This window comes from Ylistrum balloti, unplaced genomic scaffold (genome assembly GCF_031769215.1).
Source record: "Ylistrum balloti isolate Yb309-2 unplaced genomic scaffold, AGI_CSIRO_Ybal_v1 Utg369762, whole genome shotgun sequence".
NCBI lineage: Eukaryota > Metazoa > Mollusca > Bivalvia > Pectinida > Pectinidae > Ylistrum > Ylistrum balloti.
Window position 1 is genome coordinate 1,038,164 of NW_026781960.1, and position 27,175 is coordinate 1,065,338.

The 27,175-nt window shown below is 35.5% G+C and overlaps 1 protein-coding gene across 1 annotated transcript in view; it reads right to left on the reverse strand.

Annotated features, from left to right (window-relative positions):
- Positions 1 to 27,175, reverse strand: part of LOC132543692 (bone morphogenetic protein receptor type-2-like) — a 79,928-nt gene that overhangs the window by 41,217 nt on the left and 11,536 nt on the right. Inside the window, exon 2 of the mRNA XM_060207210.1 lies at positions 165 to 371. Within this exon, the coding sequence (XP_060063193.1) occupies positions 165 to 371 (207 nt within the window). The remainder of the gene's footprint in view (positions 1 to 164; positions 372 to 27,175) is intronic.

Consider the following 27,175-nt stretch of genomic DNA (forward strand, 5'->3'; position numbering starts at 1 on the left):
CAACCGCAATAAAAAAGAAATTGTTCAAGATTCAAAAATTTTACAAATAAGTATGTACAAGATACTTCATTTCACTGAATGACAGACGTAAAAAAAGTAAGGAAGAGAATGACAGACCAGGAAAGAATGTGTTAAGTACATATCTAATGAGGAAAATGTCTTACCTTGGCTAAAGGACACAATCTGTCCAGTAGATGCATTTCTGTTCCAGGTTGTGTAACAAAAATGGTTTTCATTCTGACACTGGACGGTGATATGGTTTTTGACAACAGGTATTCCATCAGAGGTCAAGGTCATTGAGATGTCAGGGTGATGTAAAGGTGTTGATCTGTTGAAATGTGCACAGCGTAAAATGCTTCCTGTTACAGCCCCTGATTAAATACAGAAAAAAAACATATTTGGCATAAATTTTTTACACGGACATAAGCATTTAGTTTCAAAGGACATTCATTCCCTTTTGTCAATGACCTAACAATACTCGACTTAAAAAACATGAAAAAATCATACCCAAATAATCATATATCCTTGTAGGTTTAACTAGAATATGGAAAATACTAGCTACCCAATGAGGAAAAGGGAGAATTAGTGGTCTACTGGAACATTTAATCAGAATTCAAAAAGCAAGACTGATTAAAAAATACTGTATAGTTGGTAATATTTGAGAGGGATTCAATATTGCTATATTTGTGGCCAACAAACAACACGTGAAATTAGATACCCATGGAATATTTCTGCAGTGGATGAACATCACAGAAATTATCTGTATGCAAACCAGCACGAACCATGAAATATTAGCCCTGTAAAATTAATACTGAACGGTACATGAAGGTTGTGTGAATAAACTATGATGAGGTAGTGGTTACATTGATACATCTTTTTACATGATAGCATGATTTGGAAATATGTTAAGCAAGATACACTAATTAGCTCCATTTTGAAGAAAACTTTCCATATTTTGGGGAAATTTCCTAAGGCTTTCAGTACGTTTTTCTTGATAAGGAAGGAATACGACCCTTTTCTCATAGTAAAATTTGTCAAGATTAGTCCCTGATCCTGCAATAAGCAATGGGGAGATAACTTTTTATTCCACGTAAAGATAATCACTAACTTGACTTTTAGCCATCAGTTGGACAAAGTTTGATGTTAAAAACTGGAACACATGCTTGTATATAGTCGAATCTACTTAAATTGAAATCTTTGGAAATGGCAAAATATTTCAGATTATCTGGGTTTCAATATAACTGGGGACAAGCTTGTTAGACCTCAGTCTCTTTACTATGAACATCTTATCCACGTGCTCGGTAGTGTACTGTCCAAGTAAAATGCTTGTATATGCAACAAACAAAATACAATATCTACATTTAAATTCACGATTTATTGTTTTTATTTTTCGTATCCATCTATATTGCTGCTGGGAAGTGTACTGGGATTGATTACGATATCTCTTGCAACATCACGTTTAGCTTTTTTCCTTTTGATCAACATATCAATATCAGTTCATACTTTTCATTGATCGTAAATTGTTTACAATTTTTTATTGGAGGAAGCTATTACAACTGCTGTTCTGTTTTCTATTCTGATGTAGATTGACTGAGGTGTGTGCCTGAATCGCAAACACAACTCACTGATTAATACTCACAATGTATTTCTGTTGTATCAGATTTTTACCTGGCTATTGACATTGTACATGACAAAGCATAATTACGCCTTCAATTGTTGGTGACACTAAGCTGTGAGAAAACAATGACTTTGCTGAGGGTTGGAATTTACCTTTCAAATAAAGCAGGATTTCAAATTAACAAGTTCACATTAAGTGGTAAATAAATACAAAAACAAAGAAAACATTTGGCTGGGGATTTAATTCTATTTCTAATCAAGTGGTAATTCAATATATCCCAGTTCAAATTAAGAGGGTTAAACTAAATATATTTCAGACAAATTTAACGATATGAAAAAGAACAGTAAATCTTTCATAGGGTAAATGACTCTAAAACAAAAAAGCCAAGAGCATGTAATTTTCTGTTACCAATTCAGACACTAAAAGTGGCCTAAACATCTAGTTTGGTAAGAATGGCTACGATATTTCTAGTCTGCTGCTAATTAAACTTTTTTCTCCAATATACTGAAAAAAATTATAACGTGAGATTTTTTTTCATTTAAACCTTTATGACTGATCCTGGGCCCTGTTTACCAGTGTCCTCAGTGACCTCTGTAATGTTCACTATCTCTCCTCTGAGTCACCTACATTAAGATGACCAGTATCCAACTGGTCATTCTCAAAGGCTTCATGAAGGTTTAATTAGTTCCATCATCACTCATTAGGGGCTCCCAAAGGTCATCACAGCCAAATGATAGGTGATAATAGCATCACTTTATCAGGATAATTAATGTTTCTGTTTTTTATTTAATTATTCCTTAATCATTGATGTTCATCTTACTGCGATCTAGGGACCCAGAATGAGACAGTTCATTCAATCAATTGTCCAAATCATTTTATATGGTTAGGGGCTCCTTCACCAAAAAAGCCTTCATTTTTTTATCAGCAATCCTGGTTGACCAAAAGATTCTCAGCTATTACTCCATACAACAGAGAAAACAATGGAGTTAATTTCAGTAATTAGAAAATTGAATCCAGCTTTATGAACTAATTAGTCATTAAGTGGCACAATCTGGCTCTGTACAATTAATACTGATTTATGCAAATTAACATTACTTTGTCAGCTCACTTATTGTTTAATGTACATGAAATTGAAGAAATATATGAAACACTTGTGTAGCTTTCAATAAAACAGAATCATTGTATTAGATATTCTGTCCCTTTCCTGCCAAATTTCTCTTTTGTACAGGTCTATTAACCCCATAAGTTTCTTTCTCTTTATCTTATTTTCTTACTTGCTGTACATAACTCTACAAGGAATACCAGGTGTGCAAAGTTGATAAAATTTAATTTACTATATCTTGACTTGTTTTATTCTATATCACTAATGAATTGTCAATATTCTATAAAAGAGAACACTCCCTGGAGATGAGGTATAATCTGAAGCCGAGAATGATACATCAGAATTATTTCTACTTCCTCAATGCCAAGATTCTGATGATATTAACAGTAATGCTCATAATTTTTCTTTTTTGTAAGTGGGAGTTTCTTTTCATTGTCATTGTTGAAAATGAATCAGTGTCATTGTGAAGGGCTGGTGACAAAACTTGGTGACTCAGAACAAATATTACTGCCTCTTAATGGCAATTAAGACTGATTAAGAAATGTACTTTTGCCAATTTTTTCAGAATGCTGGTGATGTTTCAATCTCCCATATCTGTCCTCATCATTCCACTATAAACACAAGTAAGCTTTGTTAGGTTGACACAACCGAAAACATAACGGTCCCTGCAGCGATCATGGTCGAAGTCTTACACAAATCAAATCAACACTAGTATTTTTCTTAATTTACTTTTTTGAGTATGAATATCATGGCAAGTAACATTATCTATAGACATTTATAAATGGATCTTTAGCTAGTAATCAAGAACAATGAATTGAATTTCTTATCAATGTAAAAACTATGCTCTTCCTATAGGTTACAATAACTACAGGAAAGTCAGTATATCTATTTCCTTTTGTGCTAATTTTGATCAAGCCTGCATCTCTTCATATTCAAGTTTTACATTGAGAGTCTGCATCACTTCCACATTTAAATTAGACCTTGCAGATGACTGTTCTCAAATCACGATATTCTCTCTCATCATATTGATACATTATTGTCTACCTCAAACCACGATATTCTCTCTCATCATATTGATACATTATTGTCTATCTGTCATTATATGTTAAACCACAACATTACACATAATGTGAGTATATCTATTGGTAATGGTCAATCAAATGTTTTTCTGAGTGCAGCAGACACTAAGGTCACTGAAAATACTTTTTTCAAAAAATTCACTTTATATTTTTAAATTATTATTAAAATATTTGTGCTAGAACTGTTTAGAATCTGCTCTAATTTTAGCACATAATGAATGCTTTAGCTAACAAGGTTTTTTTTTTTACTTCAATACCAGAACATGTGTTGAAGGACCAAAACACTAATTGTAGAATATATACATATGCTTTATCAACCAATATATTGATTGTTTAATCTGAAGGAACTTCAAACATATTTAAACAGAAAAGATAAGCCAGATACAATACAGTGTTAGTATGACCTAAAACATCTGCATACTTGTTCTACTTAGTGTAAGAGAGGATGTTCAATGATACACCAAGGGCCATAATTCTGTAACATGGGGAAAAAACATTTTAGCCATATGAATATTTACATGTAAATGTCATGTAAAGTCATGAAAATTTCAACTAAACGTTTGGTTTGGACATTATCTTTGTCAAGATTAAGTGTATCAGGGGCAGCAACTCTTTATCGTCTGGTGCTCTACCATGATAAAATAACGTAATGTTCTGTTTAACAAATATTCATGGAACACAAAAACACGACAATAGTATAAAGCATTTCAGGCTGAATAAGCAAAAGTAAATTTTCTTCACAAACAAATACTGTGCTGTTAGCAGACACAATTTTGTCTTCATAGGAATCCCTGGAGATAATGTGATGTTTTCAATGAGATAAACAGACAAAAGTTTGTCTTCATACAGAGATACTGTGCTGTTTTCAATGAGATAAACAGAAAACAAGTTTGTCTTCATACAGAAATACTGTGCTGTTTTCAATGAGATAAAGACATAATTTTGTCTTCATACAGAAATACTGTGCTGTTTTCAATGAGATAAACAGACACAAGTTTGTCTTCATACAGAAATACTGTGATGTTTTCAATGAGATAAAGACACAATTTTGTCTTCATACAGAAATACTGTGCTGTTTTCAATGAGATAAGCAGACATAATTTTGTCTTCATACAGAAATACTGTGCTGTTTTCAATGAGATAAACAGACACAATTTTGTCTTCATACAGAAATACTGTGCTGTTTTCAATGAGATAAACAGACACAATTTTGTCTTCATACAGAGATATTGTGCTTTTTAAAAAATCAGATTAACAGTAAAAACTTTGTTTTCATACAGAAATACTGTGTTGTAGCAGACAAAACTTTGACTTCACATAAAAATATTGTGCTGTTTTCAATGAGAATTTTATCTTTCTATCCAAAATTAAGTTTTTATTGAATTTCCCAAGGTTACGATGATACTTGACACACCGAGTTATCGATCTGATGACTGGGTAGACCGAGGTCATCAAGTGTAGTGGATAATTAATTCAACTATTTCACATATCCTCCAATGGTCCGTTAAAAATTTACATAAAACTATGTAGTATGAAACAATGAACGATGAAATAAAAAAATTAATCAATACTGTCTTTGATGAAATCACCCGGTTCCTGTTCACATATGTACTACTAACACATTTTAAAACACAGCTCTATTGATCTGTAGTATCTATTAAGTAGCACCTGAGGCCACTGATCAAAGGCTTTGAAAGTCCTATAGTAGTAAATTCAGAAAAAGTTCCTACATTTTGAATGTTGTTGATACCAAGGTATATTCTTGTATCCATCATTTTGACATACAGAGGATATATTTGTAACACTTGACCCTATTTAACATGGGTTTTTAAATTTGATAAAATATTGGCTATCTGACACGTCTTCTACATCAAGTCCAAAGCTATGTACATGTTGTGGTGTTTGTTTTTGAAATTCTCTCTTATATAGACTGTATTTTTATTCACATTTCCTTTCAAGTAAAAAATTTAAAGAGAAAAGCAGAGGTAGTGTTTTTCTTTTTTTTTCAAGTTAATCACAATTAGTAGTGAACCCTGCTGGTTTGATGTGTATATGTTTTTTATTGTTTCTGGTCAGATAAGGACAGGAATATCATATAACATATATTAAGGCAATGTTATCTAGCTCGTCTAAACAAACATATCTTGAATGATCAAATCCATAAAAAACTTAATGTTATGAAAGTTTAGGAAACAAAATCTTATGATACATAACCATAGTGTGTGAAAATGTCAACTATAAATTTCCTAAAACCATATCACAGGTGAAATTGATACACCATGTTATATATATCTTCGTCCCTCCCATTGTCCTAATGACGACTTCCTGTACCAAAGGCTTGTACAAGCACGGACACCTAATTACTAAAAACTTGACAGCGACCCTATAATAGGGAGCGCCTAACGACCGAAAAGGGAAATACTTGAAACAACCAAGTTGTCCTACTTCTATAAAAAATTTCAATCATCCACGTCTGAAAGTGTAACACTATAGCTAACTTACGACCAATTAAGGAGGTCGCTTTCTCCAGAAAAGTGCCAAATTTTGGTTCAAAAGTCTCCTCATGGCTTGCTATCTCGACATTGACAAAGTACGTACACTTCAATTTTGGAGTAAAGTCAGTACACACTGGAATCAGAAAGGGATGCAGCAGTTTTGACATAATTTATGTCACATGAACCAATTTTTTCTTTAAGTAGATGGATACTTGTAAATTACGACACCTCCAGGTACACAAACAGCTAGGGAGCCCACGGAAAGAGAAGATGGCAATGAATACACTGGCAATGAGAATATTGGGTATTCTTTCGTGTTGATTGTGCAAATCTGATACTAAGTGTTGCACTATAAATCTTCAATACAACACTCCTCTACAGAAATAGCCTCTTACCATCAGAGAACTCCAAATACAAAAATAACACAGACTTAAAACCAACAATTACAAAAAACAGCAGGGGTATCAAATCTACACAAAAAACCCAAGAGGCCCATAGGGCCTGTGTTCTCATCTGGTAAAGTTTGCAGAAATTGATTTTTTTCAATGAAGGGAAAAGTATTTATAACACTTTTATCTTTTTCCCCATAATAGGCCCACCTATTCTGAATTCACCAAGGATGGCTTCAGTTCCAACATGAGAAGGATCTTACAGAATTTGCTCTATTTCTACTACTTGGCCCCACCCCTCAAGCCTCAGAGGGGCAAGAACTAATGTTTATACAAAACTGATTTCCCTTCATCCAAACATGCTTAGGCAAAATTGGACAATTTCCTGCAATTCTTTAAGAAAAAGATGAGTTTTTAAAGAAATTGAAAGATTTTCCAAATTGGACCTCCCAGAACCACCATTTATACCAAATTGATTTCCCTTTACTCAAGAATGCTTCACACCAAATTTGGACAATATCCTGCAATTTCTGAAGAACAATATAGCTCTTAAGGAAATCGATAGATTTTCCCTATTGAGCCCACCCCTCAGTCCCCACTTACACCCAATGTTTATACAAAAATGGTTCCTATTCCCCACAGGATGCTCCAGACCAAAATTTGATTAAAATCTGCTCAGTCGTTCATGACTTATTGTAATTTATAGAAAAAGTTGACAGTTGACAGACACTGCAGTATCGCTATAGCTCACTTGACCTTTTGGGCCAGGCGAGCTAGAAAAAAAAAGGAGACCCTCATTCGTTTTAGTTATTCCATAAAGTTTACAATTTATGACATATCCTACTTACAGGTAAGTATGCAATCAGACTTGGATGTTTATTGAAGTTTTCTGATAAGAAAGGTCCTATTAGTGCTATGTGTCACACCTATTTTTATTAAAAATTTAACTGAAACTGTGTAATCAGACTAGATCCCAGTATCAGGGCATACTTTTCTATATTAACTGAACCTGTGTAATTAAACCAGATTCAGGTATCACTGTATACATTTCTGTATTAACCGAATCTGTGTAATCAGACCAGATTAAGGTATTACTGTATACATTTCTATATTAACTGAACCTGTGTAATCAGACCAGATTCAGGTTTCACTGTATACATTTCTATATTAACCGAACCTGTGTAATCAGACCAGATTCAGGTTTCACTGTATACATTTCTATATTAACTGAACCTGTGTAATGAAACCAGATTCAGGTTTCACTGTATACATTTCTGTATTAACCGAATCTGTGTAATCAGACCAGATTAAGGTATTACTGTATACATTTCTATATTAACTGAACCTGTGTAATCAGACCAGATTCAGGTATTACTGTATACATTTCTATATTAACCGAACCTGTGTAATCAGACCAGATTCAGGTTTCACTGTATACATTTCTATATTAACTGAACCTGTGTAATGAAACCAGATTCAGGTATCACTGTATACATTTCTATATTAACCGAATCTGTGTAATCAGACCAGATTCAGGTTTCACTGTATGCATTTCTGTATTAACTGAACCTGTGTAATCAGACCAGATTCAGGTATTACTGTATACATTTCTATATTAACCGAACCTGTGTAATCAGACCAGATTCAGGTTTCACTGTATACATTTCTATATTAACTGAACCTGTGTAATGAAACCAGATTCAGGTATCACTGTATACATTTCTATATTAACCGAACCTGTGTAATCAGACCAGATTCAGGTTTCACTGTATACATTTCTGTATTAACTGAACCTGTGTAATCAGACCAGATTCAGGTTTCACTGTATACATTTCTATATTAACCGAACCTGTGTAATCAGACCAGATTCAGGTTTCACTGTATACATTTCTATATTAACTGAACCTGTGTAATGAAACCAGATTCAGGTATCACTGTATACATTTCTATATTAACCGAATCTGTGTAATCAGACCAGATTCAGGTTTCACTGTATGCATTTCTGTATTAACTGAACCTGTGTAATCAGACCAGATTCAGGTATTACTGTATACATTTCTATATTAACCGAACCTGTGTAATCAGACCAGATTCAGGTTTCACTGTATACATTTCTATATTAACTGAACCTGTGTAATGAAACCAGATTCAGGTATCACTGTATACATTTCTATATTAACCGAATCTGTGTAATCAGACCAGATTCAGGTTTCACTGTATGCATTTCTGTATTAACTGAACCTGTGTAATCAGACCAGATTCAGGTATTACTGTATACATTTCTATATTAACCGAACCTGTGTAATCAGACCAGATTCAGGTTTCACTGTATACATTTCTATATTAACTGAACCTGTGTAATGAAACCAGATTCAGGTATCACTGTATACATTTCTATATTAACCGAACCTGTGTAATCAGACCAGATTCAGGTTTCACTGTATACATTTCTGTATTAACTGAACCTGTGTAATCAGACCAGATTCAGGTTTCACTGTATACATTTCTGTATTAACCGAATCTGTGTAATCAGACCAGATTAAGGTATTACTGTATACATTTCTATATTAACTGAACCTGTGTAATCAGACCAGATTCAGGTATTACTGTATACATTTCTATATTAACCGAACCTGTGTAATCAGACCAGATTCAGGTTTCACTGTATACATTTCTATATTAACTGAACCTGTGTAATGAAACCAGATTCAGGTATCACTGTATACATTTCTATATTAACCGAATCTGTGTAATCAGACCAGATTCAGGTTTCACTGTATGCATTTCTATATTAACCGAACCTGTGTAATCAGACCAGATTCAGGTTTCACTGTATACATTTCTATATTAACTGAACCTGTGTAATCAGACCAGATTCAGGTTTCACTGTAAACATTTCTATATTAACTGAACCTGTGTAATCAGACCAGATTCAGGTTTCACTGTATACATTTCTATATTAACTGAACCTGTGTAATCAGACCAGATTCAGGTTTCACTGTATACATTTCTATATTAACTGAACCTGTGTAATCAGATCAGATTCAGGTTTCACTGTAAACATTTCTATATTAACTGAACCTGTGTAATCAGACCAGATTCAGGTTTCACTGTATACATTTCTATATTAACTGAACCTGAGTAATCAGACCAGATTCAGGTTTCACTGTATACATTTCTATATTAACCGAACCTGTGTAATCAGACCAGATTCAGGTTTCACTGTATACATTTCTATATTAACTGAACCTGTGTAATCAGACCAGATTCAGGTTTCACTGTAAACATTTCTATATTAACTGAACCTGTGTAATCAGACCAGATTCAGGTTTCACTGTATACATTTCTATATTAACTGAACCTGTGTAATCAGACCAGATTCAGGTTTCACTGTAAACATTTCTATATTAACTGAACCTGAGTAATCAGACCAGATTCAGGTTTCACTGTATACATTTCTATATTAACTGAACCTGTGTAATCAGATCAGATTCAGGTATCACTGTATACATTTCTATATTAACTGAACCTGAGTAAGCAATAAACCTTAAAGACCACACCAATTTATCATCAGAATTTTTTTTTTTAACTTGACAGGACTGTGTGGAACATTTGACCCTTTCTTTCAACATCTTCTAGTCAGGGACTGTGCGCGCGAGTTAAAATAAATAAACCCATCCAGAAACATCCGATATTTGTCCCTGAATGGTCTCGACAAGGTGGTGCCTGCATGGATGTAAGAGCTATAAAATTACCGTAGACCTACGCACAACTGGAGCATTTAAAAAACATTTAAGATGAAGCCTGAACTGTACAATGATTATAAATATGCCCTCCATCCATACCCAACAGAACAGAGATCACTATCCCCATTATTTATTAATTACTGTCAGAAGCTTTAATCATATCAAACCCTAATCAATTAACAGAAAAAGCATTATATTACAATATACAAGGCTAAAAGCTTTATGGTTTGGCTCAGGGTCAAACTTAAATGATGGCACTGGGTTATCTACTGCAACAAATAAGGTCAATAGATTATTTACTGAAAATAAAAAGTACAGTCAAACCTGTAATATGTGATCATTGAAGGGAGACAATAAATAAATACATAAATAAATATGACAAAAGGTCTCTTAATACAGGTTCAGTGATTACAACATCAACAAAAAACAGGCAAATGAAAATAATGCATTGATATAGTCCAACAAGAAATGGAATTTTTTCTGCTCAGAATTGAAGTTATAACCTCAATTGTTTACAGTGGGGCTGTGACATTAATTATCACCTAATTATCAGCAGAGGAGCTCAGAGGCAGTCAGTCCACCCTTGGTCTGTTACAGGTACATTAAAGTTTCATCTCTTGCTATCGTTAAACAGAGATGAAGTCATCAACCTGTGCCAGTACACCAAAAACATCAAAGTCAGTGCTGATTACATTAGTAAGACTCACAAAAAGGCCCAAACAATATCAGAATAGTACTGTACACTGGTTACAGGTTTTTTTAGCAGCCATTTTCTATCAGTTTGCTACAATATCACAAACAGACCCAAACAATATCAGAATAGTACTGTACACTGGTTACAGGTTTTTTTAGCAGCCATTTTCTATCAATTTGCTACAATACCGGTCGTAAATTTATGAATATTCCATTATTCCAATACATATATAAATGCCTTGGTTATACTAAATCTGGACTCTATCTTTTCAGCAAGTGATGTGTTTTAATAACCATACGACATCCATTATTCTGCCATATGTTCAGTTGGAAATCTTCCTAAAAAATTGGTTGATATTCATATCAATGTTGTTTTTATACTTTTGTTGTGATTTGTTTGCAATATACAATATTTTTATTCTGATCAATATGTTTACAGTTAAGATTAGAGAATCAGCTTATTTCATTTGTAAATAGACTAAACTGCTTGGGTAGCACAACTTTCAGGATTGTCACGTGATCGTCTACGCATTTCAGGAGTCAAAATGACATTGACATTTATGGGAACCAAGTAACTTTCAGAAAGTTTTCTCAATGCTTGAGACACAGAAATGATGGTTGCCAGTTGTGCCAGACAGGAAGTTGCTAAATTCAGGTAATTTGTAGAGTGAATTACATTGGAAGGAAAAATTATGGTCACATATGACAGCAGTCGCTTAATTCAGGTAGTCGCTCAGGCAGGTTGGACTGTATAACTACAACTACTGGCAATGAATTTCAGATGGATTCTCATCTGGCTATAAAGACACACAATTTTGTTCAAAATGGTTCCTCAAATATTTATCCAATCAAAACTCTCCTTTCACACATTGATGACATAGAAGCTCAATCCATTTGATAGTAAAGCTGACAACTTAAAGCTGTTGATAGATTTGGGTCAGGTATTTGAAAAGGTTTAAAATATTTCTCTGTGTGGATTTGCTTTTATCGATTCCTAGTGTATTACACAAATTATGTCATATCTATTTCTGAATGGTAAAGGTATTTACTCAATAAAGTAGATCAAAAGAACGATGGAGAGAACATGGAGAAGCATTGACAAGTGAACATGACAGTTGTCAAACTGTGTCTTTCAAATGAAGATTGGATCTATGTATCATGTAGAGGTAAGAGACATTACCATGTGACATGAATTTCTTAAATTGTGATATCATAACTAATGTTGATTCCAGAATTCCGAATATCACCTACAACAGTTTGTCTATGTTAACATATTGACATTACCAACAAACTCACTTGAAATGGGGAAAAGTGAAAATATATCTCAAAGACTTTCATTATCATACTCTCTACTTTACATTTCATTGACATATTTTAGCATGTAATTATAATATTAAATTTAACCCATGTCAATGTTGATCATCTGCCTTTATCAGAAAGGTGGCTTCAATCATCATGAAAATTAACCAATAGCAAAACATGTTACAAAACCATTATTTTAGAATATGAGTTGAAGGTCACTTTCAGATGAATTATCTACTAGGAGTTCCCTTAAGGATTCAAGTGAAGAAAACACACTTCAAACTTTACAAAGGCCCAGGATTTACAAAAGTAAATAAACATGGGTGGTTTTTCTACTGAAAATAAAGATGACTGGATTATCTACTGGGAATAAAGGTGATTGGATTATCTACTGGGAAATAAGGGTGACTGGCCTATCTAGTTGGAATGAAGGGGATTGGATTATCTACTGGGAAATAAGGGTGACTGGATTATCTACTGGGAAATAAGGGTGACTGGATTATCTACTGGGAAATAAAGGTTACTGGATTATCTACTGGGAAATAAGGGTGACTGGCTTATCTAGTTGGAATGAAGGGGATTGGATTATCTACTGGGAAATAAGGGTGACTGGATTATCTACTGGGAAATAAGGGTGACTGGATTATCTACTGGGAAATAAAGGTTACTGGATTATCTACTGGGAAATAAGGGTGACTGGATTATCTAGTTGGAATGAAGGGGATTGGATTATCTACTGGGAAATAAGGGTGACTGGATTATCTACTGGGAAATAAGGGTGACTGGATTATCTAGTTGGAATGAAGGGGATTGGATTATCTACTGGGAAATAAGGGTGATTGGATTATCTACTGGGAAATAAGGGTGACTGGATTATCTAGTTGGAATGAAGGGGATTGGATTATCTACTGGGAAATAAGGGTGACTGGATTATCTACTGGGAAATAAGGGTGACTGGATTATCTAGTTGGAATGAAGGGGATTGGATTATCTACTGGGAAATAAGGGTGACTGGATTATCTACTGGGAAATAAGGGTGACTGGATTATCTAGTTGGAATGAAGGGGATTGGATTATCTACTGGGAAATAAGGGTGACTGGATTATCTACTGGGAAATAAGGGTGACTGGATTATCTACTGGGAAATAAAGGTTACTGGATTATCTACTGGGAAATAAGGGTGACTGGATTATCTAGTTGGAATGAAGGGGATTGGATTATCTACTGGAAATAAGGGTGACTGGATTATCTACTGGGAAATAAAGGTGACTGGATTATCTACTTGAAATAAGGGTGACTGGATTATCTACTAGGAGGTGACTGGATTATCTACTGGGAATAAAGATGACTGGATTATCTACTGGAAATAAGGGTAAGTGGATTATCTACTGGAAATAAGGGTGACTAAATTATCTACTGGGAATAAGGGTGACTGGATTATCTACTGGGAAATAAAGGTTACTGGATTATCTACTGGGAAATAAGGGTAACTAGATTATCTACTGGGAAATAAAGGTGACAGGACTATCTACTGGGAAATAAAGGTGACTGGTTTTTCAAGTTGGAATGAAGGTGATTGGATTATCTACTGGGGAATAAGGGTGACTGGATTATCTACTGGGAAATAAGGGTGATTGGATTATCTACTGGGAAATAAAGTTGACTGGATTATCTACTGGGAAATAAGGGTGAATGGATTATCTACTGGGAAATAAGGGTGATTGGATTATATACTGGGAATAAGGGTGATTGGATTATCTACTGGGAAATAAAGGTGACTGGATTATCTACTGGGAAATAAGGGTGATTGGATTATCTACTGGGAAATAAAGTTGACTGGATTATCTACTGGGAAATAAGGGTGAATGGATTATCTACTGGGAAATAAGGGTGATTGGATTATCTACTGGGAAATAAGGGTGATTGGATTATCTATTGGGAAATAAAGTTGACTGGATTATCTACTGGGAAATAAGGGTGACTGGATTATCTACTGGGAAATAAAGTTGACTGGATTATCTACTGGGAAATAAGGGTGACTGGATTATCTACTGGGAAATAAAGTTGATTGGATTATCTACTGGGAAATAAGGGTGACTGGATTATCTACTGGGAAATAAGGGTGATTGGATTATCTATTGGGAAATAAAGGTGACTGGATTATCTACTGGGAAATAAGGGTGACTGGATTATCTACTGGGAAATAAGGGTTGACTGGATTATATACTGGGAATAAGGGTGATTGGATTATCTACTGGGAAATAAAGGTGACTGGATTATCTACTGGGAAATAAGGGTGACTGGATTATCTACTGGGAAATAAAGTTGACTGGATTATCTACTGGGAAATAAGGGTGACTGGATTATCTACTGGGAAATAAAGTTGACTGGATTATCTACTGGGAAATAAGGGTGACTGGATTATCTACTGGGAAATAAGGGTGATTGGATTATCTACTGGGAAATAAGGGTGACTGGATTATCTACTGGGAAATAAGGGTGACTGGATTATTTACTGGGAGATAAGGGTGACTGGATTATCTACTGGGAAATAAAGTTGATTGGATTATCCACTGGGAAATAAGGGAGATTGGATTATCTACTGGGAAATAAGGGTGACTGGATTATCTACTGGGAAATAAGGGTGATTGGATTATCTACTGGGAAATAAAGTTGACTGGATTATCTACTGGCATTGAAGGTGACTGGATTATCTACTGGGAAATAAGGGTGATTGGATTATCTACTGGGAAATAAGGGTGACTGGATTATCTAGTTGGAATGAAGGGGATTGGATTATCTACTGGGAAATAAGGGTGACTGGATTATCTAGTTGGAATGAAGGTGATTGGATTATCTACTGGGGTTGAAGCTTAAGCACTGAATCATAAAAGAAAACTTGAGAATATTTAGAAACTTTGAAAGTCTTTTCTGAAAATGACAATTCTTTTAATATTGCCTGGCCACAATGTTATATGAAATTTCTGAAGGAAATGAAATGAGACAGTCTAATGTAATGAGCTCTTCATGTGATGTTTTGGAAATTTTAATTCTATCAGCAAAACGATCAAAATATCATAACAAATTGAAATATTTATTGCCAGTATCTGTGCATAACTTGTCTAAAATCTTAGTGTACTGCTTTTAACAGTTAGAAAAGACACATATCATGTAACAGCGATCATAATAACTGTCGCAGAATTCCGTTGATTTCTAGACGCTGGAGTTTTTCCTAATCTCAGACAATCATCATGATATTTAAGGACATGTAACAGGCACCATGTGATATGATTTCAAAAATTTAATCGAGAAGATTTGTATATATTGAGGCTCTTCCTTTGATAAGATATAAAAAATCTTATTCTGCATTTCTATATTTTTAAGAGTTATTATAACCTCAAACAGTTTTATTGCTATCCAAACTCTGCTCATCCTCTATCTAACTCTGATGTAATTTCCAACAGGGTGCCTGATATTCTTAAATATCCCTTCCTTGCTTGAAGTGAGAATGATCCTTTGAATTGCAGAAGAAATATTAGAGTTGTATTACCTAAGTGAAGACCTTTTGGAAGGTATACAGATACAAGGTGATACTCCTGCAAACAGATTGAAACATCACACAAGAAAAATGTCAACTGATCCCCATAATCTAACGCCCACAGTCAAAGAAGATACCAGTCGATTGAAAGGTGTCAACAGCTTTCTGATGAAGTCAGCAGCTGATACATCTACTCATGCACAGAATTCCACATCAATACTACCATATTAAATACTGGGCAAACTTCATGTTACAGCACCTCCTTATAAAGTCAGCCTTGTCATTGCTTCTTCTATATAATGCCTATACCTGGGAGCAGTCAAATCTACTGAATGAAGAAAATCAAAATCCCAAAAAAACACAGAAAAAATTGACAAGTATAATAAAATTTTTATACAAATATTCAACAAGCAAGATGTATACAGGACTTTAATGAGGGTCTTCAGGCCTTTGCTATATTGTTGAAATCAAAGGGATAATTTTGTATGTAAATTACCTCCCTTTGCCAAAATTTATGTCAATCTGAAGAGAATTGAACACCAAAGTCTAGAAAGATGATGGATACAAGCAAAATATAAATCATCACGTAAGGTGTTAAATGTAACTTGTTGGAACGAAAATGTTAATTTTCATTACAATCAGTCCTCATAACCTTTACCTACTGTCTAGACATGGAAGATCAGTGTGTCAGCACCAAAAAAATAAACGGAGTTGGAAAGCTCAGATCAATGTCCCTTAATCATGTAGGCCCTTTAAATAAATACTATAATATACAAGTCCAGTAAATTTGGCACTCGTCTGAACAAAGTGGATGATAACAGGAATGAAATATTTACAGCTGACACATATAATGAGAGGAGTGAATCTTCTGATGTGCCAAACTGACATAACTTAATGTTTCTTACAGACATTTTTAGACCAATTTTTTTTTGTAGTTTGCTTTGTTTTTTATTTTTGTAAAACCTGGTTTGAGAACATTTTAGGTACCTTATGAAACTGTAAACAATGATATTGTGATTTTTATCAATATTCCATACCATATGTTGGCCTTTGTGCTCTGAATCAAAAGGTGGTGAAAATTGAATATCAGCAAAAACACAGGCTGACATACGCAGATCTCAAACCTGGTGTTCTAATTTTTTATAATCAATTATTGCAGATTTCATTGAGTGAAATTTCGTTGTCAAATCTTTTGTTTTAACATAATAAACTTTTGAAGAAAGTTCACTAAATTGAAGGATAGCAACATTTTGTAATCACAACACTGACATTCTTTTTGACATGATTTTTGTGTAGAAATTAAGTCATTGAAAAAATGAATGGAACAAAATTTATCCCATCAATCACAGGAAATTTGATTCAGGTTTGAATATTTTCACTCCGTTTCTTTTGAAAAACAATCTTCATTATTTCCAAATTGATCCCAATATAAGACTCTACAAGAATATATGACAGTATTTTGAAAAAAACTTTGTAGCATGGCCCAGACTCACACATAACAATTGTGACAAGTTCTAAGAGATAAGGGTGTAAAAGCACTGTTTATTCTTGGATTGCACAAGTCAATTATAAAACAAACACACTAGACTTCCCTGGACCTCGCTGGACAACTAAATTCATGAAATGATGCTGAAGATTTTCATTAAAAACATGTCAATTCAACTGAAGTTAATGATGAAGAGAATATCTTTGATTATTGCAATGTTATCATTTCCCAAACCCCAAGTCCCTCGACTGTTCCAACACCAAAATAGTCCTTAAATCATGACTAACCTAATTTCTTCAGAAAGCACACTGCGATGGTTAACAAGTGAAGATTGAAATCAAAATCTATCTTTGGCTTTGTTCTGAATTTAAAAAAGACATAAGAGTGTTTCTTGTTTTCCTTTAAAAGTAGTCTAGCATTGTATTGGCAGTGCTGAATCTATACCAGTAATCATGTTGGCCATGATCCAGATATATTTTAGCTCAAAACAAGCCAATAGTAATCTTAAACACAGTTGGTTTCAATTTAAGACAATCCTGAATTTCAACCACAGTCATATCATTGATCAATATTCTATGTACACACAACATGAAGCAACATGTCCAGAACACAGAGGAAGGTGTATATATCACAATTTTCAATCTTATTCCACTATGTAATGGTCACCCACCTTCATTTCTTCCAAAATACAGAATCACCAATAAATCATTGATGAGTCATCTTTAAGTCAATGCATTAGGTGTGTTTGTTCCCAATCCTTCTGTCAGGATCACAAAACATGCTATTTTAACATTTCTCATTTTATGTCCTTTTCATTGAAATCCTTCAACAAGATAATGGAACTTGCAACACATTAAGAGAGTTTGTGAGCAGAAGTAATCTCAGAAACCTGGGTTGCTTACTTTGTAACAACTTTGACATTTTGTTTTGTGAGGAGATTGAAATCAGATATTGACGTCATTTCTCTATCCTTTGCCATCTCAATGTCATACTCACCTACGTCCATCTATATCTACAATCTGTCATACCTACGTCCATCTATATCTACAATCTGTCATACCTACGTCCATCTATATCTACAATCTGTCATACTCACCTACGTCCATCTATATCTACAATCTGTCATACTCACCTACGTCCATCTATATCTACAATCTGTCATACTCACCTACGTCCATCTATATCTACAATCTGTCATACTCACCTACGTCCATCTATATCTACAATCTACATATACTATAAGGTTTATTAATTATTTAATACCCAATTAAAATCATGAAAAATTACAGATGGATATAATAAATGAGGCAACCTTAGTTGTCCAGCTCTACCATTCCAGACAGGAACACCTCAGTTGTCCTGCCCTACCATTCCAGACAGGAACACCACAGTTGTCCTGCCCTACTATTCCAGACAGGAAAACCTCAGGTGTCCAGCCCTACCCTTCGCGACAGGAAGACCTTAGTTGTCCAGCCCTACCCTTCCAGACAGGAAGACCTCAGTTGTCCAGCCCTACCCTTCCACACAGAAAGACCACAGTTGTCCTGCCCAACCCTTCGAGACAGGAAGACCTTAGTTGTCCAGCTCTACCATTCCAGACAAGAAGACCTCAGTTGTCCAGCTCTACCCTTCCAGACAGGAATACCTCAGTTGTCCAGCCCTACCGTTCCAGACAGGAAGACCTCAGTTGTCCTGCCCTACTATTCCAGACAAGAAGACCTCAGTTGTCCAGCTCTACCCTTCCAGACAGGAATACCTCAGTTGTCCAGCCCTACCGTTCCAGACAGGAAGACCTCACTTGTCCAGCCCTACCGTTCCAGACAGGAAGACCTCAGTTGTCCAGCCCTACTATTCCAGACAGGAAAACCTCAGGTGTCCAGCCCTACCCTTCGCGACAGGAAGACCTTAGTTGTCCAGCCCTACCCTTCCAGACAGGAAGACCTCAGTTGTCCAGCCCTACCCTTCCACACAGAAAGACCACAGTTGTCCTGCCCAACCCTTCGAGACAGGAAGACCTTAGTTGTCCAGCTCTACCATTCCAGACAAGAAGACCTCAGTTGTCCAGCTCTACCCTTCCAGACAGGAATACCTCAGTTGTCCAGCCCTACCGTTCCAGACAGGAAGACCTCAGTTGTCCTGCCCTACTATTCCAGACAAGAAGACCTCAGTTGTCCAGCTCTACCCTTCCAGACAGGAATACCTCAGTTGTCCAGCCCTACCGTTCCAGACAGGAAGACCTCAGTTGTCCAGCCCTACCGTTCCAGACAGGAAGACCTCAGTTGTCCAGCCCTACTATTCCAGACAGGAAAACCTCAGGTGTCCAGCCCTACCCTTCGCGACAGGAAGACCTTAGTTGTCCAGCCCTACCCTTCCAGACAGGAAGACCTCAGTTGTCCAGCCCTACCCTTCCACACAGAAAGACCACAGTTGTCCTGCCCAACCCTTCGAGACAGGAAGACCTTAGTTGTCCAGCTCTACCATTCCAGACAAGAAGACCTCAGTTGTCCAGCTCTACCCTTCCAGACAGGAATACCTCAGTTGTCCAGCCCTACCGTTCCAGACAGGAAGACCTCAGTTGTCCTGCCCTACTATTCCAGACAAGAAGACCTCAGTTGTCCAGCTCTACCCTTCCAGACAGGAATACCTCAGTTGTCCAGCCCTACCGTTCCAGACAGGAAGACCTCAGTTGTCCAGCCCTACCGTTCCAGACAGGAAGACCTCAGTTGTCCAGCCCTACCATTCCAGACAGGAAGACCACAGCTGTCCAGCTCTTACCATTCCAGACAGGAAGACCTCAGTTGTCCAGGTCTACCATTCCAGACAGGAAAACCTCAGTTGTCCAGCTCTACCCTTCCAGACAGGAAGACCTCAGTTGTCTAGCTCTACCCTTCCAGACAGGAAGAACTCAGTTGTCCAGCTCTACCATTCCAGACAGGAAGAACTCAGTTGTCCAGCTCTACCCTTCCAGACAGGAAGACCTTAGTTGTCCAGCCCTACCATTACAGACAGGAACACCACAGTTGTCCAGCCCTGCCGTTTCAGACAGAATCACCTCAGCTGCCCAGTTGCCCTACCCTCCCAGACAGACCCATATAATGTGTCTAAGCTGGCCAGCCTCCCAATATCTGTGCAACAGATACATAAGATATGGATGAAAAAACCATTCTCAGCAGCTGTCCAGCACAATTCTAGACTTGTGTTACAACATAGCTATATTTCATACTGGTCTACACCATTTATCAGTAACTCTGGTTTTCTCTACAGTACATAGAAGTGAACTACTTTTCCACAGACACTACTACCTTTACATCCAACATTTTATATTTCCACTATTGGCACTACAAGTTTTCAATCTGAACCAATACATGTTGTGTATTGAATTTCTAAGTTTTCTCAAGTAATAATAAAACAAATCAATAAAATATTTTTGGTGAAAGGTTGTTGTCATAGAGATTGGATTTTTTATTCAAAGGATGAAAAAAATCCCTTAAATTCTTGTGTCAGCATACAGTATTATGTACAAGAATTTACAGTGAAATTTGTCCTGAAAACTCAGATATTTACCGTGACATATAAACATGTAGACTTAAAGATGTATGCTACCTTTGTATGCATGTGTTTAGTGAGAGATAATCTCATGTTGGTACCATGTTATTTTTGACGATATGCCATATTTCCAATAACATAGTTTTTTTGCCTCTAACTATAAATATCTAAATTTAGAGAAACATTTGCTGATGTAACATACTGTCACTAAGTTGTTGATATGAGAAGCCTCTAACAAGTAACCGCTAGTCATAAGATCATAACAGTCATTTCCCAAGCACCCAACACTGCAACACGCCCTGCATGTGAAAATTGGCATGTGCACATATAAGCGCAGACAATGCACTTACCACTTATATTCAACAAAAATAGGCGAAATATAACACTGTAATAATATCCCATTAATTATATTACGACACGCTCACCGGATCACTGACAATTACAGCACAATTACCCAACAATTATTTAAGCTTTTTGTTTTCCTGCCCTTATTTACCAAATGTCAAAACAAGAGTTTATCTCCGGAAAGTCAGCTATTCTGAGCAAAAAAGTTGAAGTTTTGGTTAATTTCTATTGGTCAATTTCCATAATCATACAACATAACAATGGTAATTAGTAATTAACGAAAACATATAATGATAATTATTTTCCAGTGTTAATCATATACAACTTTTGTTTTTTATACCTCTTACCTAAGCAAAAGCCTGCATGTTTTTATTCTCTAAAATACATTTCTACAGGAGTGCCATGTATACCATTTTCTAAAATTTCCAATTTAAGGTGAATCTTTCCTGAATCAAACCATCAAACCATTGTTACTAATAACAATATATATTTTCTTATAGTGAAAATTAACATCAGACAATTGTTACTAATAAAGATATATATTTTCTTATACATAGTGAAAACAAATATCAAACCACTGTTACTAGTAACAATATATATTTTCTTATGCAGTTTGTGAGAGCACAGAAAGAGCTATAACATAGGTTTATGACAAAGGATTCGACTGTTTCTTTTCCCATTGTGAAGAAATATCAATTGTCATACCTGTAGAGCACCATAATACAAAAACATCAATATGTGTAATAAAAACCTGATGATGAATAGTCCTTGAACATTTTGTACGGTCTTTGAAAATTTTTTTCTGGTCTTTGAACATCTGGTATTTGTGTTTTATCAATGATATTGAACATACATGTGATTTGGAAATAATACTCTTTGGTTTCCATGATATGATAATGTTGATGTAACGATCGAGGTTACACCCCACTAAGAAGATCAATTTGTTTGAACAGCTCAATGATGTCAGCTAATATTATCAGATCCCATTCTGAAACACAACTGACATATTGGATCAGTATTTTTTCAGAGGATAGTCTGCCTTATGGCACTAAAGTTCAGACAAAAAATTCCCATATTGTTCTTCCACATGCAAACTTAATGAACAAATTTCAAATGCCAGTATGCTGCAAATGGGTGAGTAATAAGCAGGTTGTCCACTGATGCTGACTTCTCAGGCATTTAATGGACATTGCGCATTTGAGGTGTGCACTTTACCATATTTATCAGGCAACAAGCCTATGCCTGGTAATAAGCCCACCCATGTCCATGACAAGTTTAAGGAGAAATGCAAGCACAGGGAAAATTGTGGGACATAAATATTATGGGAAATGTTTTTACATGAAGTGCATGTATGGTTTTTTCCTGAATAAAATAGTACAATCTGAGAACTTCAATGAGACTGACAAAACTTTGGAGTAAACTCTGTTGTTCCCATTAAGCTTTATTGCAGGACAAATACAGTAAGTTACATAGTATGTAGATCAGCTGTCAGCTCACACAGAGAAAATGTATTTCAGAGAAATTTTCTATCTTTAAGATTGTAAGATAAAATTTCTTAGGTCCAGTAGTTTCAATTCGATACAATATTAATCTATTTCATTATCTATGTCAGAAAACAACAGTGGCAAGCTAAAACGAGACCTTCCTAATCACCACATCAACAGCTTTGCAACTAGCTACAGCAAAAAATTATCCATATTTTAAGTATGGAAAAAGAAGATGCAGTTCCCTACCAGTGTTTCCCATTACCCCTCCTTCTTCCCCCCAATGGGAGTACAAAACCCCAGGAAATGTAAGACTCGTACCTGTAGTTTTCAAGCACTTTCCTATCTAAAAACATTGTACACTGTACCTCCAGATTCAAAAAGGCAAGGAGGAACAATGCCACACTTTTTTACAATATTACTGTACTCCCGTAATTCAAAAGGCAAGGAAGAACAGTCACACTTTTTTATAATATTACTGTACCCCCAGATTCAAAACGCATAGGGGAACACTGTCCCCTTTTCTAACAATCATTACCTCCAACTGGTGCCTCCATCCAATGTCTGAGTGGAGCAAAAGATGTCATGTAATTTTCATGATAAATCTATATCTAGACAGCACATCAATTACATCTTCTTCAAAAACGGCAAACAGGTTGCCACAAACATCATCATGTATATATTACAACTGTTGGATCATCATCAGTGGGCATGAAAATGAAAACATAAAATATTTTCCCCGATGGAATGACTGGGTCAAACAGCCACGACACATATCCATCATTACAAAGATTACCTACCCTATAATATACATCAAATTCAATTTTTACATCTGTAACATGAGTCTTCTACAACCAATGCTATAGTACTAGTGTAATTTGTCTTTGATTGTATACTCTTACTAATAAAAAAGGAGTTCTTTCTAGGGGAGCTCACTCTTCTTCAAATCGTGTACGTCCGCCAAGTATGCCCTTAAGTTGAAATTCTTGGGCCAATATAAGCATTTTCATGTAGTTTCATCAATTTCCTCTAGTTTTTAATACCTTTTTTGATTTTCCATGTGTCTATTCACCCTCTGGAGTTCAGACAGTTATAAAGTTCCTTTGATCCCGTCACCATCATAGTCATTACGTTATATAAGGTTATCCTTCCTATTATACCTTTCAAGAAACAGTATCTCCCATCCATCATTTGCTCTATTCCCTTATAAATGCATTTCTTAAAGGAAACAGCATTACTTTATCTCTGACCTTGAACTTGAACATTTTACAGACATTTTTTTGTCATAAAATTGTTTCTTTCCTTTGGCAGTACATCTTCCACCAGATAATCCATCATGTTATTTTTTGTGGACCTCTGAAGGAGATGTCCCAAAGGACCTGTGATTAAAACTGTCTGTGGACTCTTTGCCAGGTACTTGTAATCATATATACAAGGCAATTACTTCATGTTTTGTAAAACTTTGATAGTACAATGTCTATATAAAAGTAAAGTTTTCATCTAACCAGGATAAATATCAAAATGCTGAAGATAATATTAGAACTAGAACACCTAAACTGATTACATGGACAAAAAGCACTCAACAAGGTTTTGCTCGCCTACTGAATATAAATTGTTGGTTTTCCTTCATTCTGCAGTAAACAAGCATGCAAAAAGCCTTTAACTGTCAAAACTTGATACACCAGCATGCCTCTTTATATTAGAATTCAGGTGTTTTAAATGTTCAGGTTTTAAGCTCTGTAGAATTATCTGACAACTGACAAATTTATGTGGAAGATAAAATTGTCAACCAGACTACCTACTGGCATTTAACTTCTTGTTTTCCTTCCCTCCTCCCTCCCCCTCCTTTGTGTGATTTAAAAAAATTTACATATATATAAACTTGGTTTTTTACCATTTTTATAACAATTGCGCAAGAAGTTATTTCAATGTATACTACTACCATAAAAACCCACATAATGTGTGCAGGTACTTTCTGGGGCTGTGAATGGTAAAAAAACATTCTACTTGCATAATGTGCGCACCGGAAAATTCTGTCAAAATCGATCTCTAGGAGCCAAGAAGCTAATCTCAGAATGTAAAGCTTACACATTCACTTACATATCCAATTATCCCTTATTTATTACGTACACAAACACTCATCTTCAAACTAGCCCTAATCAACAGTGTTCAGTGTTGAAGTCACAGGTATAAGTCATTATCTACCTATTCATGCCCACGCCAGGTAAATACGATCTAGGCGAGTCAACTTTTCTTCATGTCTTGCTGTCACATTGAGCGTGCGCCAGCTGACAAAAATTGAAGCCTCAACTCTGTATATGTAAGCGATTGTAAGACTATTCTCTCTTTATCATTAGACGATATATGCTTCGTAAGCATCAATAAGACCAATATTCATAAATAATGAGTTAAATCCATGATTCGATGATAAGTCTCAATCCACACTTCGCATATTTATGTCAACGCTAACTTCTACAAATACATAAGAATAATACATGTGCCGACCCACCAGAATCTGTTTTTTCCATGAAAAAACTTGAAAATCCTACAGCTATGTAATGTGTACACCCCGAACTTTGGACATTTATTTTCTCAAAAAATAAAAACTGAACACATTACATGTGTTTTTATGGTAATCACTCTTGTTGGCCAGGATGTAAGTGTTCGAGGGGTTTTATTGTGGGAGGAAACTGGAGTACCTGGAGAAAACCCACCTGGTAGGTTAGGTAACTCCTCGCCTTTTCACTTTGGTTCCAGAAATCTAGCCCTGGACGGTCAGGTAAACGGCAGATGTGTTACCACCGCACCACCCAACCAGGTAGGAAAATACATGTAGGTTATATCAACTTCTGATTTTAATTAGCTATATTAGTTCATTGTATAGTCAGGACGAAGAGGAAGTAAAATCTAATATAAAATTTGTTGTAAGCCAAGCTATGTCTAACGACGGCATAACGATACGTGTTTCAAACAAATCTAACATAAATAACTATACAAATTATGTTTTATTCCAAAGGGGTACATATTATAACATCCAAAAATATGTTCATTAGTTCACTTTTCCCCAAAAAAGTCCAGATAGACTTTTACTGATAACACCTGTCAGTCATCTCATCTAAAGATTACGATATGGAGTGCATCGCTCTGAATGTGTTGTCGAAAACTTTAGATGGTGCCGCAATGAAACGGGATAATTCCCCAAAGTGTTCTTGGGTCAAGTATAAGGTTGGCACTAGCTTCTGTGTTCTTCTTCACTATCGGAATCCTGTTTTAAAACAGATCTCACGATATCGCCGTCAGTGTTAACTAGATTGTTGTCAACATTGACACAGTCCCATGATTATCTTTGCTCTCATTCAATGAGGTGCATAAGGTGCACTTTGTCACCTTCATCTTCACCATCTCGAAATCTTGCTATGAGGGGATATTTTCAACCTCATGATCAGCAACATATCTTTTTGTGACAGTTTTTTCCCTTCATCCATGGCTGAAATTATCATGTACTTCGTCTCTAGTGTCAAAGCCTTATGTTTAAGCGACAGCTAAGCCACTTCTTTCGTTTTAAGAATTTACTTGTGCAAAAAAGATATCCCAGGGAAATGACACCTTTACACTGAGCAGTATTAACTCATTTTATTTTACCTAAAGAACTATGAGGCAGGGTCAAAATGAGTTCATTATAAGTAAAAAATTTTGTACAAGAGATTATATTACGAATAAGATATAGACAGGAATCTTTTCAATTTGGACAAACTTAATTCATTATAATCAAGTTTTACTGTACTGACAGTTTAAGACATGGCACATTTCAGTACCAAGGTGGCCTAGGATTGATCAGTAAATTTCATTCTTCACACACGAAACTTTTTGAAACTGGAGAAGTTTTCCAGAATTTTTTTTAATTCAAGGAAATTAAAATGTTATTCTATTCCTGAATAAAATACCATTCAGATGGCAGATTCCTGAAATTTTACTAGCCAATCTATATTTAAAAGTTTAATCTCTTCTCCAGCCCTATCATAAAATCTATCAAGCAAAGATTATGTTCAGCAACTTCTCCAGATTATGGTTTGAAGTGATTGCAGATCCCCAAATTCTCTAGATAATGGTTCAGACTTAGATTGTCAACAACCTCTTTAGATAATGGTTCAGATTCAGATTGTCAATAACCTCTTTAGATAACGGTTCAGACTTAGATTGTCAATAACCTCTTTAGATAACGGTTCAGACTCAGATTGTCAACAACCTCTTTAGATAATGGTTCAGACTCAGATTGTCAACAACCTCTTTAGATAACAGTTCAGACTCAGATTGTCAACAACCTCTTTAGATAATGGTTCAGACTCAGATTG